General features: G+C 40.3%; 2 protein-coding genes across 2 annotated transcripts; one reads left to right on the top strand and one right to left on the bottom strand.

Moving 5' to 3' along the window:
* Positions 1-222: 222 nt before the first annotated feature.
* On the top strand, positions 223-7481 carry LOC108681834 (zinc finger protein 324B). Its single transcript, XM_047885328.1, has 3 exons — positions 223-475; positions 2784-3463; positions 5083-7481. Exons 1-3 carry the CDS (start codon positions 391-393, stop codon positions 6289-6291), a joined length of 1974 nt encoding a protein of 657 aa, XP_047741284.1. The 5' UTR covers positions 223-390; the 3' UTR covers positions 6292-7481.
* An 11308-nt stretch (positions 7482-18789) lies between these two features.
* On the bottom strand, positions 18790-21332 carry LOC108681833 (integrin alpha-IIb). Its single transcript, XM_047885327.1, has 4 exons — positions 21327-21332; positions 21119-21270; positions 20540-20675; positions 18790-19403 (listed from the first exon to the last, which is right to left on the bottom strand). The coding sequence occupies exons 1-4, from the start codon at positions 21330-21332 to the stop codon at positions 19311-19313; spliced, it is 387 nt and encodes a 128-aa protein (XP_047741283.1). The 3' UTR covers positions 18790-19310.
* Positions 21333-21790: the final 458 nt, after the last annotated feature.

The raw sequence follows: 21790 nt of genomic DNA, 5'->3' as shown, positions 1-21790 counted from the left end.
ATTGGCTCTATAGTCATCGGTCTCGTGTTTAATCAATTGTATTTAAATAAAATTTGTTGCTTTTTCCATCATAATCTTTCCATGAATGCATTTCGCCCTACGTTCTACCTTGTAAACACAGAAGATAATTGATCTAATTGTGAACTTCGACTATTGGTCGAACCCTGACGTGGGCGGAGTGTAGCGCTCTCAACAAATGATGTCATAAAAATCTATAAAAAAAATGCTAAAAAAATAGCCCTAAGAAATAAAGAATCAGCAACTCTGATAAGACGAAATTCCAGCGAAGCATGTGTGTATGCTAAGCAATAAATGTAGTGAGAGAGCCAGATTTAAAGCGTAGGGAGGGGCCTTTTTGAGTCGGTGCGAGTTTTTCTGGGATTTTTTCACATGTCTGAGGACGCCAAGTACATCAGTCTCTACTTCAGTCTAGTGCATCACTCCACCCCCAATTTATTTAAGGAATCTCCAAAAGGTTAGAGCGGTGTTGCTCTCTCGAAGTATTTTTTCTCGTCGTAGATTTTTACGATGTTTACAGTGATATTTCTATTGTATAGTAGCTCGTGCAGTGCCACTGAGAACGATAATCTGAGATAATGACTTGCGGCAGGCATCTGGGTAGCCGTACCTTGAAGCCGCGCCATCAAATCCAACTTCATGGCTGGACTTTTGAACTGCCTTGTTGGTAAATAAATTCAATTTAATTCGAGTGCTGAAAACGTTGTTCCGTGTTTTTTGAGTGCGGTCGTTTTGAGGTATGCTCTTTTAACAGAAAATCCCCCTAAAACCCCTCATAGGACAGGCGCCAGTTGCCATAGGACAATAGTCATTTTTTGCTGATATAACCTTGGCTGTGCGTCCCCTGAGGCGGCCAGCTCAAGAGTTGACCACCGCGCTTCTTTATTCGATCAGCTTTATGTTGTGATGGAGGGACGGTAACTTTTTTCTTCACCTTGTTTCTCATTCCCGGCTGTGTGAAAACTGAAAGTATTTATAGAAATACGTGAGCCTAATGTGCGTCTTCTGTGTGCGGTGTCCGATCAGAAGAAATTATCGTTATTTCGACAATCGTCTTGTGAGTAAATCGTTTCTTGAACTCGTAGCTCATGCCATAGGCCCAAAATGGTTGACTGGCCAGCATGCTCGCTTCTCATCCATGTGACCATCACGCCATCCTTGCAAACATTACAATAAACTTGAGAAGTTGGGAAGCATTTATTTTTGTTAAAAACTCCTGCTATGTGTTAGGTTTGGAATGATGTACGATATTTGCATGCAAACCTTTGTTTTCTATATTTTCTTTTAATTTTGGGGAATTATAGGTAGGCTAATTCAAATTATATAGATTCAAAAATTATTATTTAACATTTTCATCATGCTTCTATGTTCTATGTGTAGTGCTGCAGAATTTTAATAGTATTATCGTTTTATCATAGTAACTATTATTGTATGGTAATAGTTTTATATCATTATGTGTTAAGTGGATACCTATTGTTATTTTAATAAATTTTAAATTATCAAAATTATTGAAGTATATTTTGTGCAATTTTTAACTGGACATGAATATTTTTTATTTTTGTTATTTTATTTTTTAGTCATTTTAATCTTTACTAAAGATCATGCAGCAGAAACTTAAAGCCAAATATAATATATATATAAAGTATAATTAAAGTTCTGACATCACAGTGACTGTGTGACAGTGACTCTCTAGTCAGACTAGCTAGCTAGTGCCCACTGCCCAGTGAGTGGAGACATAATACAAGTTTGTACAAACATATACTGGAATTGGATGATATAGGCAAGCATTTAATGTATTCTGAGGCTTATTAAGCAAATTTTCTAAGCTTTCTCGAGTCCAATTTTGACTTGTGAAACATTCTTATCGCAGTTAACCAAGCTCCTGACCTACTGTTACGACAAGTTAAATTATTCTGTTTCTGCTCCAGTACCAATGACATAACTAGCCTGGTCCTGCCAGCAGTGACTTAAGCTAGTCTAATGTGGACATCTAAATATATACTAAATTAGATTGAAATATATAGTATGAATATATTAATTTATAGATTTTGGCCCAAAAAGATCACTAACTACACATTTTTGTCAACTTCTGTAAATTTTTTATAAAAGATGGTGAAATAATGAATATACATTCAAATTTGTTGCGAAAATGATGTATACATGTAGCCTGATGTAGGTACTAATTTTTCATACAAAACTTGAACGCCAAAGTTATTTAGCAAGTTGTGGCAACTGATGTAATTAAGTGAAGGTATCTTTTCCTATGAACATGAAATAAGGGTTAAATTACAAATCATTTATAAATTTTAAATTCCAAATTATTCCTTGCCCTCAGGTAATGGCTTTGTGGCTGAAATGTTTGTCAAATTCTACACTAATTTGTGTCAAATTTTAATATTTTACTTTATACTGCTAGCAGTTTTGCCCAAGGCAGTGGTTCCCAAAGTAGGTGATATCACCACACTGGGAGCAGTGGAAAGATCTGTGGGGACCTCTGGAAAGATCTGTGTTTAACCTTTCTCTTGCAAAACTGCAGCATACTAAATATCAAGAAAGAGGCATTTGTTTTTATGTGTGTCTGTCAGTGGGGGGTGCTAGAGATTCACTGGGGAGCCAGGGGGGTGCCAGCCTGAAAAAGTTTGGGAACCACTGGCCTAAGATATGTCATATATCTTGTGCATTTCCAAATTAAATAATATTTCTATTTAATGATCTGGACTTGCAGGGCATGTATTCATTAAATTGATCCTGGCTTTTTGTTGCAGATAAGGTACACACAAGCACCATGAGTTACATCCCATCATGGGTCGGGGGTGCTGGAGGGGGCCACTACCCAGCTCACATGCTTCCCCCTCAACACAGCTTGAGTGTACATCAGCATCCCCCAGTATCTGCACACTCCCACTCTCCCCACTCAACTACTCCCCACTCTTCGAGTTCTCATTCTCCTCATCCTCCTTCCTCAACAGATTCTCACGTGTCGCACATGTACCAAGCTTTGTCCTCCAAGTCTCTGATAGTCTCGCAGTCACTGGCTTTGCAGGCAAGCAACAGCATCAAGCTTGATGACCACAACACTCACCATCACATGAGTCAGTCCATGTCATCTCCTTCTGCCATGCATTCTCCGTCACCAACGTCAGTGGTGTCTGCGGTGGCAGCTGTCGTCTCTGCCTCTAACAGTGTCAGCGGCCTTCAACTCCAACCTCCTCCTTCAAGTACCCCTAACCACCCTCCCCCCGCCAACACTCCACATCAGAGCAACCCTCTGGAAAGTCCATATGAACCCCAAGGTTTCCACAGAACAGATTCCTCACCACCACCAAGGCTCCACACTCCAGACCTGCGACATGATCTGGCATCACAGCTACACAGCCTCCCCGAGCTTGCGCTTGGCATACCTGGTACCAGCACTTCTGCGGAGATCAAAGCTCACAGGAAATATGTTAGAAGGTGAAGAAAAATATCTTGTTTTACAAGGTAGAGAGCTTGAAATATATATATATCAACATTCCTTCATGATACCTACATCTGGTCCAACTAATTTTTAGATGAAATAATTGTTCCAAATTAACCTATCTCTTTCTGTGTACATTAACTATCTGAAAGTAACCATTTTAACTATTTTCTGGATTACATCATTGTTCAGTTGAATGATATGAAGGTCTTTAAATGAAATCAGCATGCAATCAAAGGTGTAAATGATCAGGTATAATGCAGTGTGTTTCCAAATCGCACAATAATACTTGTGCCACAAATTTTGCACAACCAAGAAAATAAAAGAGATTCAACTGTAAATAGTATTTACTAATCAATCATGAATCATATAGTGAGCTAAAAACAATAGAGGCTGCTAAATTATAGCCCAGGTTACACTTTTATATATCAGACTATAATAACCTCATATCATCAGTCTGCTTAAAAAGCAAGTTAACAAGGAATTTAAAAGCAAAGAAAACACCAAGTAAATTCACCATATCGAAATTGAGAACATTTCATAATCCAGCTCTATTGTCAAAACCTTTTCCCCATATCAGCATTAAAACACACCTAACGTCCTTCCTTTCATGACATCATTTAAATGCATTCCTCATGCCATAAATTGGAATAAATTTCATTCCCTAGACCGGCATGTTACACTCACCAGAATAAGTGAAACTTTGTCCAAATATTAATGCACTTGTGTGAAATATCACTAAATCCTCTGGAGAATTACCTACTAACACAATTCAAAAATTACTAACCCCACTCGAGAATCGCTAACCTCTCTCAAAAATTTCTAACTCCTCTCGGAAACTACTGACACCATTTTCGCCCTCTTACTCCCATTTGAGCCCCACTTGCCCCACTCGAATATCACTCTCCCCACTCAAGCCTCACTAACCCCTTTCAATCCTAACTAACCCCACTCAAGCCTCACAAATCCACCTCACTAGGAGGTGGCTTGAGTGGTCAAGCCTCACTAACCCCACTCGGGTTTAACTTAGCTCCACTTAGCATCCTCCAGCCCAAGAACCCATTCCGATCGTTAATAGGCCTCACTCTGATCTTACTAACCACACTCTTTACTTCATTAACTCCCACTCTAACCTTTCTGTTTTCCCTAAATATCAACACACGTGAAAGAATTTAAAAAACTCGCTGAATCATGCAGTTCATGCCCCACAGTAAGCATTTTCTTGATATGTATGTGCATAATGGATGTAAATTGGTTCTTTTTGTCAAGACTGTTCATTGAAAATCTTAAGCTCATTTACAACACGCTTTTTTTTTTTTGAGGAAAATAGTGCCAATGAATTGTTTCATGGTTCGCCTATGGCGCTCCTTCGAAGTTCTTCTTCTCTTCTGAACATCAACCATCTTTGTTGAGTAAAATAGCAAGGCATTTACCATCACAAAAAATTTATAGGCACTCTTTTCCTAAAAAAAATGTGTGTTGTACACGAGCTTCAGATTTTCAATGAATAGTCTTGACACAAAAACAAAAAATTACATCCATTATGCACATAGATATCAAGAAGTTTATTAAAACAGCAAAGCATTTACCATGACATTTTTGTGCAGGGTTTGCCAACAATGTTGCCCATCACTCACCCGTCAACAGCGCACAACGACGACGACGAGGAGAACAAGCCCTTCAAGTGTACAGTGTGTGGCAAGGGCTTCAAGTTACGCAGCGGTCTTCAGCAACATGAACGCACCCACAGTAGTGACAGGCCCTATGTGTGTCCTGATTGTGGTAAACTCTTCAGACAACCCACGCACCTGCAGCAGCACATGCGTATACACACGGGCGAGAAGCCTTATGACTGCACTTTTTGTGATAAGTCTTTCCGACAACGCACCATCCTGAACCAGCACTTGAGAATACATACGGGGGAAAAACCTTATGTGTGCATGGAGTGCGGCAAGCAGTTCCGACAAAAGGCAATATTGGACCAGCATTATAGAACACATCTGGGGGATAAACCTTTTGCATGTCCTCATCCAGCGTGTCGCAAGCACTTCAGGGAAATGGCGACGCTGATATCGCATATGAAGTGCCACAAGGACGTGCCAGACCCGAAGATTGTTTTGCAGCAAGCAAAGAAGCTCATCAAGGAAGAACATGACGAATACTCGGAGGGTAATGGGCTCAGTCTAGAGAGCTTATCCTCTAGACCAGCTCACATGGCTGGTCTCCATGGCTTAGTGAACCACAATCATTCCCCTCACGGGATTGTGCAGCAGAGCCAGACTGTTCCTTCCCCTCACAGCCTGCTGGCCCTCGGCCACAACCAAGTGCACCATGAGACTTCTAATGGAACATCCAACAACAACAACCGCAGCCACAGCTTAGATTCCAACCCTCGATACGGTAACTCTGTGGGGGAGAGCCCTTCAGCTCTCGACATCAGGCCATATTCTTCTCCAGGGTCTAACAATTCTCAAAAGTCGCCACATTCTTTACAGGGTCTGAGCCCCAGCAACAACCAGACCAGCACAAACTCAAGCAGTTCAGCCACTAACGTGTCTAACGGACCTCCACCAGTCACCTCTAATAATGTTGAATCTTCCGGTCATGGTTTGGTCTCTGAGGCCCAGAGCAGCATAACCATGACGCCTGGTGGCATGATGGCCACGTCTCCTCACATGACCATGGCAAACCTCATCCCCTACCCACACTCTATCTTCCCTGGCGCCTCGTACATGATGACGCCGTCATCTGACCCCAGACAATACCACCAGCTCACATCTCAGGCCAACCAGGCGACACTCAGACCTGCCCAGTGATCCCTTCCTGCTCGTCATCTCCATGAAACTTTCACTTCCAATATCCTTAGCATCCACGACGCTAATCTTTGTAGCCGCCACATCGCCGCATAAGCTCTGAATCTGAATCGCTTGTTGAACTATTATTTCCTATCTCATAATGTGTGCCAGCTGCTATAAGTATTTGCCATCTATTTTATTTGAAGGTGAAAATGACGTTAAATTGAAAATCGTTGTCGTGGGATCTGGCCTTCCTATGCTGTACTTGCATCGAAACTTTTACCGCCGTGAGCACTGCTTTTTTTATTCGTAAATAAATTATAAACAAAGCGCGTGTGGAGCGTAAAATTGTTTTTAAAATATCAACTGTGGACGTTGGTGCAATGTAATTTAGGCTTAAAAAACCGCATGGCTCAGCATTATTTAATAAATTTGTAAATTTTGTATGTTGTGATGAAAAAAGGAAAATCTTTTAATGTGGAAAATATTTTCGTTATTAATAGACGAGCAAAAATCTGCATAATTCGATTTTGGTGCGTTAAAGCCAAGCGATATCCGCGCCATTAAACGGGAAGAAATTCCGCCTCTTTGTCGTGATATTCTTGAAGGCATTTTGTTATCTAAAGTTCAAATGTGTCTCAAATTATGTTGATTGATCTAATGTGCAATTTTCGTTGTTGTTTTACGTGTTTTATGTTTGGTAGCTTCTTGTATGTCTATGAACGCTCTCTCTGAGGTACGATTTTAACCTATTTGAAAGTAATAAATTATAACCTGAACTGTTAACAACTCACATTGATTTTAGTATTGTAACTGAAGAAATAATAATGCACTAAACAATTATATTCGAAACCAGTGATGTAAGTTCTCGTTGTTACGAGTACCATTAAATCTCTTGTGACTGGGATCTCAGAAGCTGACGCTTACACTGCCTGCAACATTGTACATCAATTGTTACAGTCGCAGATATGACTCTGACTTTGCCCCAAGTACGATGCACTTTTTTTGTTATTATGTGGGTCATCCTGATATAGTTTGTCCCTGCTTAATAACGTATCAGTACTGGGTGGAGAAAGTGAATCACTAGTACCGTATTTGGACAACGTGACCCTTAAATTTTTCTGAATATGTTTTATCTGCCAAGCCCCCAGGCTGAAGGGACTTGTGTTATATTTTATCTATACTTGTGGCCTCGCTGAGCATAGTGGCAAACCAGTAAATGTTTAGAAAAGTTCATTTTCAATTTTCTCATTTACTCAAGATTTAAAACCAAACACATGGTTTTAAAACCATAAAATAAGGGTTTTTCAACCAAACCCATGGTTAAACCAGGCAGATATCTTATGCTGGTATCCGTGATACTTTGCAGGTCTACTTCTAGGACTTAAAATTGAACTTGAAGGAGAGGATTGAACTTTCTAAAGGACTCTGCTTTGCCACTATGAGGTGTCCTAGGTGAGCGTTTCAGACGTAGCAGCCCCAGGCCGCGCTGTACCGCCGCCTCGGTCGTCATCACGCGCGCTTATGAAGAGCCAAGCAAATAATTCTGTAGATGAACTCAGCTGCTTCTCTTATTGGTATTTAGCTTTGTTTCGAATTATTCTAATTAAAAGTATTGAATGCAATAGTTCTAAATAGTTGGTTCTATTGAGTTATTTTATTCAACGTGAACTATTTTCAAATTGATTTCTTTACTCAAGTGATATTACAGTCATGACGTAATATTCACAAGTATAGGCAGCTTTATATCTCACCAGTCAAGTAACGTTCATGATACAACCTTTAAAATCAACTCGAATTCAACCTTATTTCAATGACATTTGGTTTGCAGCTGTGTTTAGTGCAATGAGAAACAAAAAACCTGGCAATGTTTTGCTTTTGAGTTGAAACGTTGAATGTTCCTTTATGTTGTTGATCTTCATGACGACTGCAATGAGACGTGCAATACCAGCGAGCTTAATTGTGGTGCAGTGACCACAGCAGTGATCCCAAACCTTTCGTACAATGTGGCATTTCTGCACTTGTTGACTTCTTAAATATTTAGTTCAAATTTCTTTAAGGTTTATATTTGTTTCTGTCTGACTTTCACTTTAACTTGTTCTCACAATACCCTGCAGCTGCACCTTTTTCTCTTGGTGGATGAATGATAAATCTATTTTTCTGTTAGTACGTATATTTAAATATCTAATGGTAATATTACTGATAGATAACGTTCAGTGCCAATATTTAACTCGTTTCTACGTTCGATGCGGGAGTGGACGTACGGGCGTGAGTTGCACTGGCAGGAGGCACTCACAGACATACGTGGGATTATGTCCATATAGCGATGCACTCTACAAGCTCGTGTTTGTCATCCTGACCTGCCAAGTCTATCTTGAGCTCATTTCCACTCCTGCACTTGCCGCTGATGCTACGCGCGCTTATGAAGAGCCAAGCAAAGAATTCTGTAGATGAACTCAACTGCTTCTCTTATTGGCAATTAACTTTGTTTCGGATTATTCTAATTAAAAGTATTGAATGCAATAGTTCTAAATAGTTGGTTCTATTGAGTTATTTTATTCAACGTGAACTATTTTCAAATTGATTTCTTTACTCAAGTGATATTACAGTCATGACGTAATATTCACAAGTATAGGCAGCTTTATATCTCACCAGTCAAGTAACGTTCATGATACAACCTTTAAAATCAACTCGAATTCAACCTTATTTCAATGACATTTGGTTTGCAGCTGTGTTTAGTGCAATGAGAAACAAAAAACATGGCAATGTTTTGCTTTAAATTTGAAACGTTGAATGTTCCCTCCGTTATGTTGTTGATTTTCATGACGACTGCAATGAGACGTGCAATACCAGCGAGCTTAATTGTGGTGCAGTGACCACAGCAGTGATCCCAAACCTTTCGTACAATGTGGCATTTCTGCACTTGTTGACTTCTTAAATATTTAGTTCAAATTTCTTTAAGGTTTATATTTGTTTCTGTCTGACTTTCACTTTAACTTGTTCTCACAATACCCTGCAGCTGCACCTTTTTCTCTTGGTGGATGAATGATAAATCTATTTTTCTGTTAGTACGTATAAATATCTAATGATAATATTACTGATTGATGCTATCCAGTGCCAATATTTAACTCGTTTCTACGTTCGATGCGGGAGTGGACGTACGGGCGTGAGTTGCACTGGCAGGAGGCACTCACAGACATACGTGGGATTATGTCCATATAGCGATGCACTCTACAAGCTCGTGTTTGTCATCCTGACCTGCCAAGTCTATCTTGAGCTCATTTCCACTCCTGCACTTGCCGCTGATGCTGCGTTGGTTGCTGGCAACATCACAGCTGCAGTGTGATGTCCTTATCTCACAGCCTGAATACCAGCAACTTTGTGCGCTGTTGTAGTTGTAAGCCGTACTATAACGGGGCGACTGTCAGCACTAGACAGTAGACAGGCAACCCGTACTAACGGGTCTACTGTCAGCAGTAGACAGTAGACAGGCAGCCCGTACTAACGGTCTACTGTCAGCACTAGACAGTAGACAGGCAACCCGTACTAATGGGTCTACTGTCAGCACTAGACAAAGGCAGCACGGTCTCTCTACCGTAACACCAGACAGTAGACAGACATTCGCTACAGACATTTGCCTCGCTAGGCAGGCGATGAACGGTCACTTCTTACCCTCACTTACCTCACTTCTTATCTTCACATATCCATACATTTTGCTATCTCATACTCTCACTTCTTACCCTCACGTACCCTCAGTTCTTATCCTTACGTATCTCTTCTTACCCTCACTTACCGTCACTACTTACCCTCGTTTCTTACCATCCCTCACCCTAATTTTGTGTGCCTGTATTTGGTTGTGTTTGCCATTAGTTCGTTTGTAGTTCCTCCATACGCCAGATTCTCAAGTCTATCCTCGTGTAACGCAACTACGGTCTCAAGCCGCTATTTGTAATGATCAATTGTAATCTTATTGTCCCATGATTGTTTTACTTAATTTTATATTATAAAGAACACGTAAAATAAAATTAGAATCTTTCCGATTCTCGCAGCTGTGCAGGGACAGTGAAAAAAGTTTCCGTTGTTGCCATTGAGTTTTAATTTCTTCATAAATTCTTATTATGGAATCAATTGTCAATTCTTGTTCAGTCGCAATTCCATTTTAGTTTTGGGATTAATTTTTTGTGTATTTTAATATCGTGCATAATGTGCAATATGACGGCCATTCGACACGAGCATTCATGTTTTGTTCTTCAGTTGTTAAGCGTTTGGCTTTGTCGTAAAATATGTTCTTGTTAATGTGTTTCATGTGGCCTCATTATCATTAGTGTGATGTGGCCATATTAAATGTGGCCTCATTAGTGTGATGAGGCCATATTAATGTGGCCTCATTAGTGTGATGAGGCCATATTAATGTGGCCTCATTAGTGTGATGAGGCCATATTAAGTGTGGCCTCATTAGTGTGTTGAGGCCATATTAAATGTGGCCTCATTAGTGTGATGAGGGCATACGTATTAAGTGTGGCCTCATTAGTGTGATGAAGCCATATTAATGTGGCCTCATTAGTGTGATGAAGCCATATTAAATGTGGCCTCATTAGTGAAACGAGACCATATTAAATATGGCCTCATTAGTGTTATGAGGCCATATTAAATGTTTCCTCATTAGTGTGATGAGGCCATATTAAGTGTGCCCGTGATGTGGGCCTCATTAGTGCGGTGCATTGGAAGCCTCACGTGTCCTCCCGACTTAGGTTGCTTAATTATAATTAATTTATAATTATGTCGTTAATTTTAATACTCGGTACATAAACCATGCCAAGTGAATACACTAACTGCTCAGTTCTGGACCGGCCGCTGTGAGCGCCTGTACTCATGTATATTTTATTTAGAACTTAAGTTCTAAACAATTCAAGTTAAGTTAATGCACGAGTAAGTTCCGTGGCCTCTATGGACCTTTTAGCTCTCAGCGAAATGAGTGTGACTTTGTCTAAATATCGATGCATTTCATTTTTTTCTCCCAGTATCCTTGGTATTTGTTTCGGACGTAGCAGTCCTAGGCCACGATGGGTCGCCGCGTCTCAGTGCGGATTATCTTGACTCAGTTTTGCTCTGTGAAATAGCGTGTCAGTGCTACATCCGCTCTCTGCTTGTGATGTGGGTAAAAAGTGTGTCATCATTTCGACAACATGATCATTTATTTTATTCTGAATGTTTGCTATAATTAAACATGGATTATTTTCAAGCGTTGTTAGCGACGCTCCCCGCATGTGATTTTTCTAGGCTTTTATTAAGTGTTGGCGAATGACGGTGAAATAACGTCCGATCAACGTTATTTTAACGTCACATGCCCGGTGGCTGAGGATTGAGGTGTTGTTTATATGCAACTTTTTCTGCAAGACGTTAATTTAATTATTCCTGTCTAAGCATTGCTCTGCTCGTCCCAGTCTCTCCATGTGCTGCTCTTACACTCGTACAAATTTTCGAACTCTCAAGACGAACAAGTATTTCATACTCTAGTTATAGATCACTCTTAATATTCAGTTAACATTCGTAAGATAAAGTTGTAAAGTTCCTATGCGCCGCGAGCTGCACCAGTCGTGACGTGGTTGCTCGCTGGCATCTCAAGTGCCAATATGGATTATCTCGCGTACGTTAAAAAGCTCTCCTTGTAGGTGCCGACTAGGCACTTTTTGTCGACGGATGCATCAACTGTTGTCAATGATATTCGTATTTGTTTATAGTTAATAATCTATAATTAGTTGCTACGTTCTTTCGGTTTTTAATGCAGATTTTTTCGGTTACCGATGTCAGTGCTACATGTTTTGTACGTTAAAAGACCGCTGTTCTTTGTTCTTCTGATGCCACCGGAAAAACTTCCGCGAGCTGGAATCTCTCGACTCCTTCACCTGGTATCGTACTGTAGCTACCATGACTTGTTGTAGATACTACAGGCAGCTACCATGACTTGCTGGAGATAATGGAGGTAGCTACTACTAGACTCATGTTGCTATGGTTCATTACTGCTGGAACTGTTTTTCGATGGTTATTTGTCCGCATTAGTTTGGCATTTTTAGTGAGTTTGTACAACGACTTTTTCTCTTTAAGGTTGAAATCTGGTGTTAAAGGAAGATCTTCTGGATATTCGGAGGTTATTATGATTTTAAGGATGTTTTTATCCATGATATATGCAGTGCCAGCAGCCTGGTTATTATGTTGATATCCTAGGTTCTAACAACCCGGTTAATATCCTTCACTCACCAGCAGTTTAATATCAAAGCCACCAGGACCCATACTTTCAAAAAAAGTTAAGAGATCGTAAGTTCATCAGCCAGTCATTGACGGCCTTTCAAGCAAAATCCACCAATCATAGACAAGAAAGTAGAGCGTAAGTACTTACGTTCACTTAGCGGGTTTTGAAAGTATGGCCCCAGGTTACCAGATCAGCGGTATCGTGTGAACATTCAGAGGTAGAGTAACTTGACCAGTTCAAATCAATAAATCTCAACAATGTAAAAGAAATGTGCATTATTTTGTCGCTATTGCATAACAATCTGTACGGACGTCCAAGGTTCCTTCAATATTGTGTATATTGCCATGCAGACCGCGCCATACTTCTCATCTCCAGAGGATATCTGATATTGTGGCATGGCAGAATTGCTAATTTTCTGTACAAATAGCATTCTCTTATTACCTAATTTTAGTAAGACAATTTTTTAGATGCTTAATGAATTAGTTTGAGTTGCAGTGTCTTCCTTGGGAATCTCTTAAGGTTTTCCTGATTATTATATGTTGCCTTGCATTTATAACAGACGTTCAAAACATTTGTTCAACTTATGGAACCAATAATTGACAACACTCAGTTGCTCGACGCCAACTTATCTCGCTGACTGACCACTTATAAAATCTGCCGAGTCATCATTTTCCGCCTATGATTTTTTTTCTGTTTTACGTCGTAAACCAGACTTGTGCTGCCTACTCATCCCCTATCAACTTCTCTCAAATTAACGAATTCCTGAATTGCGTAAAACTGAAGATTGGTAACTGGCGAAACAATTTCCTTTACCCCGCCAACTTATGACGAATCTCCTCCAACTGAAGGCCGCTGGCTCTTGTTGCAATTTTCCCCTCCAACTGAAGGCCGCTGACTCTTGTTGCAATCTTCCCCTCCAACTGAAGGCCACTTATTCTTGTTGCAAGCTTCCCCACCAACTGAAGGCCGCCGACTCTTGTTGCAATCTTCCCCGCCAACTGAAGGCCGCTGACTCTTGTTGCAATTTTCCCCGCCAACTGAAGGCCGCTGACTCTTGTTGCAATTTGTCTTCCTTGGGAACCTCTTAAGGTTTTCCTCATAACTATATGTTGATTTGCATTTATGACAGACGTTCAAAACATTTGTTTAACTTATGGAACCAATAATTGGCAACACTCAGTCGCTCCACTCCAACTTATCTCACTGACTGACCACTTATAAAATCTGCCGAGTCATCATTTTCCGACTATGATTTTTTTTCTGTTTTACGTCGTGAACCAGATTTGTGCTGCCTACTCATCTACCAACTAATGACTCGTTGAACAAACACCCGTACTAACTTTTCCCAAATTTAACGAATTCCTGAATTGCGAAAAACTGAAGATTGCTAACTGGCGAAACAATTTCTTTACCCCGCCAACTTATGACGAATCTCTTCCAACTGAAGGCCGCTGACTCTTGTTGCAATCTTCCCTCCAACTGAAGGCCGCTGACTCTTATTTCAATATTCCCCAGCACACTTTTGCCCCTCATGCCCCACTCCCTACCAACTGAAGGCAGCAACATGCCCCAACTGAAGGCAGCAACATGCCCCAACTGAAGGCAGCAATGTAGATATTTTGATCACAATTGAGTTGATAGAAGCGCGTGTTCGGTGCGGCTAGCGGACGCCGTTCATTTGTGTGGTAAGCGTAGCTTAGTTCGCTGACAGGGTCGACAATTTGCAATGTAGCTGTAAAAACTTGTTGCTCCGTTGAAAGTTGTTAGCGTGCGAGGACTTAACTCTAACTTTTTTTAGTTTTAATGCAAGACTTGATACTCTATAAGGTGAGATATACTTAATGACATCTCAGCTCAGACTCCTCTTAAGAGTCTGATGGAGCCCTACTTATTAGACGGATCTCGTATATGGAATTCTCAATTGTGCTGAGGTTTACAAGCCGAGCTAGAGCCTGTACGCAAGCAGGATAATAAACTGTAAATGATCCACTGCTTTCATTTTTCCTACCTCCATTGCCTCTTGTCGTATTACACTGGTAAAATTTTACGTTATCTCTGTTCGATTTTTACATTAGAAAATTATTCATTCTGACTAGGGTTAAATGCGGCTTGTATGTGCATGTTAGACGTTATTTGGGGTACTTAGTTAACCCTCTACCGCCTGACATATGAGAAACCGGAGTAACCACAAGCCTACTTCCCAAAAAGAATACGTTCCAGTGAGCGCAAAATGACTTGCACTGATGGTTGCCGCCACGTACAAATTTAAAGTGTTATAATATAATAATGTATAATTCAAGTTGAAAGTTGTGTTCATGGAGTGACATACGGCGGTAGAGGGTCAACAGGTTATGTACGTTTGTTAAAGAAAACGCCCACGGTTACGCTGTAGGCCTCGCTTACAAGCGGTGATCACAAAGTTAACAGCTTGCTGAGAGCTCGAACCCCTGACTCGCTGCTCAGATGTTGATGCTGTCGACCCTTCGAACATTGCGGTGGTCATTGCTTTTTTACATCGCAACTCTTGAGCTCGTACATTCTGTTCGGATAATGAAATAATGGCATACATTCCCCGGTATAATTAAATGTCACATATATTCACATTAATGCTGTTCATAACAATATCGATTTGTCTTTGTGAGAAATTTATTTTGTATACGGTAAAACAGTGAAATCATAGGCCTACTTAATTTTACGATAAATTTTAAATTTCGATTTTTCATCTTCAACATAGTGGTGAAATTCTTATTGTATCAATAAGATCTTAATACGATCAAATGTAAGGTAACTAAAATTCTCCGCACACCCGAAGAAATTGAAATGAATCACTAACTAAAGTAACGAGGATCGTTGCAACTTGATCAGGGTAACTAAATTAAAAGGCTATTGGCACTCAGCAATTTATATACAGATCACCTAACGTGCCAGACGCATATTGAGGTAATTATACATTATAATTATTTGATCACCTTAATCAGGATAAACAAATATAAATGCAACTTATACAGGATATATGAATTAGGCAGTCATGCATCACATGCACCACCGATACTTCGAGTACAATACACGTGGCGACCACGAACACGAGGCTGGGTAACTTAAGTAATGACTTACAGATTTTAAAAATCTGACTATGAGTCACAAGCATGCAAGTCACATATAATATGTATCTGTCACAAGCGCATCATACGCAAACTGGAGACAAGAAGAGGCTTTATGCTGAATAATTGCTCGCTGCAGCCCTACTCCATCATCAAGTTAAACGATCGTTTGATAAATTTATGTCATGTGCTATGCTGAGCTCGGTACTCTTGCGGAGAACTTTATTGTTTTCCTTATTTTGTCGTTTACTTTTTCTACTTCTGATCGTTGGCTCAGTGAGAGATTTTCGGGAAAAGTCAATACTACAATTAAATGAAAGAAAGTTGAACATTAAATAATTATAATTATAAATCCATACGAGTTTGTCTGATTCGAACAATAACCAAGGCCATTCTAGAGCTTCATATAAAATAAACGAGTTCACTATTGCTACTACATATAACTTGAGCATCACGAGCGCTACATAATAGCTGACGTATACTAATGGTGAGGCAAAAAAACTAAGGCACTGACGATGAAAAGAATAGAAAAAGAAACTATAATATTTTTACGAAAGCATTAAAATATTTCGACAAAAATGTTGGATAAATACGACAGAAGCGGAGGGAAAGGACGTAAAGAGACGTTTGAAAATATTATGAGTCTATTATAGAGGGGGGGGGACAATGACAAAAGTGGTGGAGGACAACGACAAAAGTGGTGGGGGACAACGAAAAAAGTGGTGTGGAGAAGGCCGTTACGTGATGGTATGAAAAGATAACCTTCACTGTGCACGAGAGAAGTATTCGCCTCAGTTACTAAATAATTAGAGATTGAATCGTCTTGAGATCTGAGCAGTCGCATTGGTATAACTACTATTTTTTAGCTAGTAAAAAAACAATCTACTGAACAATTTGAGTTAAAGTTGAAGTTAAACTTTACTCTAATAGAGGATAAGCTACGTTTAAGAAAATTTAAGTGCCAATAAAGATCATTGATAGATAATTAATACATTCACATCAATAAATTAATATTAAAATAGTTATCAACATCCAGTGCTTGGCTAATTCAAAATTTAAGCATCAGTAGAGCGTAGAAGAGACTCAAGAAAGCAAGCGGCAAATACTCAACAACATTACTAATATTTTGAATTAATTTCGATCCCCATAATGAACTGACAACGACAAAAGTGGTGGCGACAACGACAAAAGTGGTGGGGGACAACGACAAAAGTGGTGGCGACAACGATAAAAGTGGTGGGGGACAACGAAAAAAGTGGTGGGGAAAAAGGCGTTCTGTGATGATAGTTAGTTAGTTAGTTTAGTGGCCAAATGTTTACTAGCGCTTCAGCTACCTAGCTATCTCGCACCGAAAGTCATGATGAACATCACCAAAGAGGTGGAAGGTCTCAATTATCAAAAGTTGCTCAAATCAAAAATTGTTCACCCACAAGGGGCGGAAGGTCTCAATTGTCCAGCCCGCTGAAGCTGGCTCGAAAGAAGCAGCGTTAGCATCTCAAAGAGACGAAGTGACAAGGAGGGACCTGTCTCTTATACACATCTAGATGTGTATAAGAGACAGCCTCATTAGTGTNCAACACTTGACCGGACCGAAAGATCTTGATCAACACTTGACCAGAGCGAAAGATCTTGATCGACATTTGACCGGACCGAAAGATCTTGACCAAAATTTGATCAGAGCGAAAGATCTTGATCAACACTTGACTACCTATGTATCTTGATCACTACGTCACTATATAAAGAAATACAATAATAAGCCCTTATAAATTAACAAGCCCTCACTAATCTATACATTGAATGATTCATAAGTCGAAATAATTCCTATTCATATCCCCAGGCTCGCGTGAATTACGAGTGTCAAGACGAGCGGTACAAACTTGAGCCAATGTACACAACCATGAACAAATATACTTATAAACTATACACTAGACAACTACCATTGTAAAAAATAATGCATCAATACATTGTTCATAGACGGAAAAATAAAGAAAATAACGCGTCAAGTTCAAACTTTTGATGCGGTCTAAAACTTCGGACTTGGAAGGAAAAGGGAAAAGTTTGATGCAGTCTACAACTTTGAACTTGGAGGGAAAGGAGGTGCTGGCCGAAAATTTTAAGGTAAATATTTTAGTTAAAAGTTTCCGTGAATTTTGACTTGAAATTTGGAAAAATTAAATCGAATTCCACAGAAATGAGCGCCCCCAGACGTCCTCGTGATCTGATAGTGCATAGTCTGTAAGGCACCTCGAACTATTAATAGTGACTATATAGTGAATATTGAATAGTGACTATAGCAGAGCAATAACACACAAGCCTCACTATTCCATACAACACACTATTTTTATTACTTTATTTATTGGCATTCCTCGTCACTCTAAATTAAATCGTTGAATTAAAATTAAAAAATTAAATCAATATATAAATCTTTTTAGCGCATTTTCTCATTTATGGAAAAATGCACTATTGTGCTCGCCATGTCCGTCCGTCTGTCCGTCCGTCCGTGACCTCAAGTTTTCGTCGACGAGAAAATGCGCTCTCTGTCACTAAGTACTGAGTTATATTTTTTTAGAAAGAGCTCGAAAGAATTTCTAATTGCAATTCAATGCTTGGGTGGTAACCACGTACACTCAGAAATATATTTGGGATGTTATCCTAATAGTGGCATTTTATGCTCGTTGGTAACGCCCTTATGCCAGGCAAAACCAGGCAAGGATGACCCAAAAAAGGCAGGAAGTGCATAGCAAATCAGACAAAGTCCCCCTCATTTCTCTGTTGGTGCCACAGTCAAGGCCATCGCAAGGGTCCGTACATAACAAAATTCAACGCATTCAAGAAACGAGCCAAGAATTCCATTACAGCAAATTAGATCAAAATGAACGTTAAATAAATTAAATCATATAGATCACGGAACAAGTTATTGTTTTTTTGTAATTTACAGTCATTAATCATTCGCGGGTTATGTTTCTTTAATTTAAAAGCGGCATGGCGGCAAAATATAGCCCGGACGTGAACAAAGTTCGATCAGCGATGAGGGCAACCCTTGTTTTATATTGCTAACTCCTACTCCACTCAGAAGAGAACAACAGAGCAACAAGAACTATATTTTTTTTTTAAATGTGGCAATGTCTTATCTTTTTGGTCTCTCACAAGAATCGCTTTTATTCCCTGAAAAAAAAAACTCTAGTAAAATTTTACCCTTACAAACCTCGGTTATTTGTGGACTAGGGAGTGGAGGTTCACTTCACGCACAACATATCAATTAAATTGAACTAAACAATGTAGTTAAATTAAATAAAGATTCCCGATTGAACTTAACATTAAAATGCTGCAACTTACGCAGCTCTTGCACAAGGAGTTTATTCAAGTCTTCGAGACACCAACGCTACCAGGAGATCAAAACTTCTCAATTGAAATGGCAAAAATTTTTCATTTTCGCGATAGAAAAGCGTTTTTTAAAGAAGAGGATTTCTAGAAAAGGGTGAAGGCAGCGGGTGGGAGGCTGAAGGGTGAAGGCAGCGGGTGGGAGGCTGAAGGGTGAAGGCAGCGGGTGGGAGGCTGAAGGGTGAAGGCAGCGGGTGGGAGGCTTAAGGGTGAAGGGTGAAGGCAGCGGGTGGGAGGCTAAAGGGTGAAGGCAGCGGGTGGGAGGCTAAAGGGTGAAGGCAGCGGGTGGGAGGCTAAAGGGTGGGAGGCTAACTACTCCCAGAGGCTCCCCCGTCAGCCTTGGTGAGGCTGGCCGTGAGGGCGGCCATCTCCTCCTGCTCCTTCCTCCTGAAGAACCCGAGCTGCGCAGAGCAAATATAGGTTATATATTTTACTATATACTTAATAGATTATATGTTGTGCGATGTAGACAATACCGTGAATATGATATAAAAATATTTAAATATTGTTCATGTGAAGAAAATATGTCAGAAGATTGCGGATCGTGCAATATGAACAATTGGTTACAAGTTGTGCGATGAAGACAAAATTGACAACAGGAAAATATTACTGCCATACATTCCAACTTTTGGAGATAGACTGCTTTTTGAACTGTCAGGATATAGAGGGTGTATACGAGGGTATACAGTGTACACTGTACATGATGGTATGAGTGAGGGTACCTTACGAAGGATGTACATGATGGTATGAGTGAGGGTACCTTACGAAGGATGTACATGATGGTATGAGTCCTTCCTCCTGAAGAACCCGAGCTGCGCAGAGCAAATAGCTTATACATTTTATTATATACTCAATAGACTATATATTGTGAAATGTAGACAATATCGTGAATATAAGTAAAAAATATTAAATATTGTTCATGTGAACAAAATATGTCAGTAGAATGTGGATCGTGCAAAATGAATAATTGGTTACAAGTGGTGCGATGAAGACAAAATCGTGAATACGATATAAAAAATGTTAAATATTGTTCATGTGAACAAAATACGCCAGTAGATTGTGGATTGCGTAATAAGAACAATTGGTTACAAGAGGTGCGATGAAGACAAAATTGACAACACGAAAATAAAAATAACTTTTGGAGATGTATATGGGGGATGTATACGAGGGTGTACAGTGTACACTGTACATGATGGTATGAGTGAGGGTACTTTACGAAGGATGTACATGATGGTATGAGTGAGGGTACCTTATAAAGGATGTACATGATGGTATGAGTGAAGGTACCTTATGAAGGATGTACATGATGGTATGAGTGAGGGTACCTTACGAAGGATGTACATGATGGTATGAGGGTACCTTATAAAGGATGTACATGATGGTATGAGTGAGGGTACCTTACGAAGGATGTACATGATGGTATGAGGGTACCTTATAGAGGATGTACATGATGGTATGAGTGAGGGTATCTTATGAAGGATGTACATGATGGTATGAGGGTACCTTATAAAGGATGTACATGATGGTATGAGGGTACCTTATAGAGGGTAAATATGAGGGCAGAGAGCAGCAGCAGCCCCAGCAGCACCGCCAGCAGGTACCACCACCAAGGTATGCCTTCCCCAGGCAGCCACCCCGGGATGAGGGAGGTGTTCGCCCGCCCTGACACGGTCCTGCCCAGCGGGTCAATCGGAACACGTTAGTAACTGCAACATACATGTTTACTAGTCATAATTATAGTAATAATTATTCTGAACCCTTTAACAACTTCAAAATTGGCAAATTCGCCAATTTTGACTGGAAATTCGCCAACTGACGGCGCATGTCAGATAAAAAAGCGCATTTAACTATTCTGTTTAATGTGTGTTTCAATGATGTGTGTTTAATGTGTGTTTTCAAAACTATAGCACCAAACACGGAAATTTCGTGAAAATTTCACCAGAATTCGGTTATATCAGTTTGGGTAAAATGGTGATATTTCATGGTGGTTTTATCTAAAACAGCACATTGTAACACAATACAACACTGTAATGGTGACGTACCGGTGGCCAGTGAAGGTGACAGATGATGACAGGCTTAGCACATTGTAACACAATACATTGTAATGGTGACGTACCGGTGGCCAGTGAAGGTGACAGATGGTGACAGGCTCAACACTGTCGCCGTGGCCTCCGTGGCGAACGTCGTGCCTTCCTGGACGTCGATCAGTGACGCTGCGGGGGGATGGGAGGAGACGTAAGTTACATGATGTTGATTATCATTGTTATCCTGTGAATTATCTTTACTCACATATTATTAATAATATATTATCCATACCAACTTACTGTCATTACTGACAAACGGCCTGATTGCTTTTAATTAAATAAATCCCAGCATAATTTCAATTTGCGTTTAGTTAAATTAGCTGAAATGTTGACTAGCGTCCATGAGGCCACTCACCTAGCGTCATGAGGCCACTCACCTAGCGTCATGAGGCCCACTCACCTAGCATCATGAGGCCACTCACCTAGCGTCATGCGGCCACTCACCTAGCGTCATGAGGCCCACTCACCTAGCGTCATGAGTCCCACTCACCTAGCATCATGAGGCCACTCACCTAGCGTCATGCGGCCACTCACCTAGCGTCATGAGGCCCACTCACCTAGCGTCATGAGTCCCACTCACCTAGCATCATGAGGCCACTCACCTAGCGTCATGAGGCCACTCACCTAGCGTCATGAGGCCACTCACCTAGCGTCATGAGGCCACTCACCTAGCGTCATGAGGCCCACTCACCTAGCGTCATGAG

The sequence above is a fragment of the Hyalella azteca genome, unplaced genomic scaffold (assembly GCF_000764305.2).
Source record: "Hyalella azteca isolate HAZT.00-mixed unplaced genomic scaffold, Hazt_2.0.2 contig17651, whole genome shotgun sequence".
Taxonomy (NCBI): Eukaryota; Metazoa; Arthropoda; class Malacostraca; order Amphipoda; family Hyalellidae; genus Hyalella; species Hyalella azteca.
The sequence above is the reverse complement of the archived record's forward strand: the minus strand, read 5'-3'. Positions and strand labels throughout refer to the sequence as shown.

Excerpts from the sequence above, each read along its gene's own strand:
- LOC108681834 (XM_047885328.1), top strand. The coding sequence starts at position 391 with ATGTCTGAGGACGCCAAGTACATCAGTCTCTACTTCAGTCTAGTGCAT. Across the intron at positions 476-2,783 it reads ATTTAAGGAATCTCCAAAAG|ATAAGGTACACACAAGCACC; the intron begins GTTAGAGCGGTG and ends TTTTTGTTGCAG. Across the intron at positions 3,464-5,082 it reads TCAAAGCTCACAGGAAATAT|GGTTTGCCAACAATGTTGCC; the intron begins GTTAGAAGGTGA and ends ATTTTTGTGCAG.
- LOC108681833 (XM_047885327.1), bottom strand. Across the intron at positions 20,676-21,118 it reads GTCACCTTCACTGGCCACCG|GACCGTGTCAGGGCGGGCGA; the intron begins GTACGTCACCAT and ends CCCGCTGGGCAG. Across the intron at positions 19,404-20,539 it reads TCATATTTACCCTCTATAAG|CTCGGGTTCTTCAGGAGGAA; the intron begins GTACCCTCATAC and ends TGCTCTGCGCAG.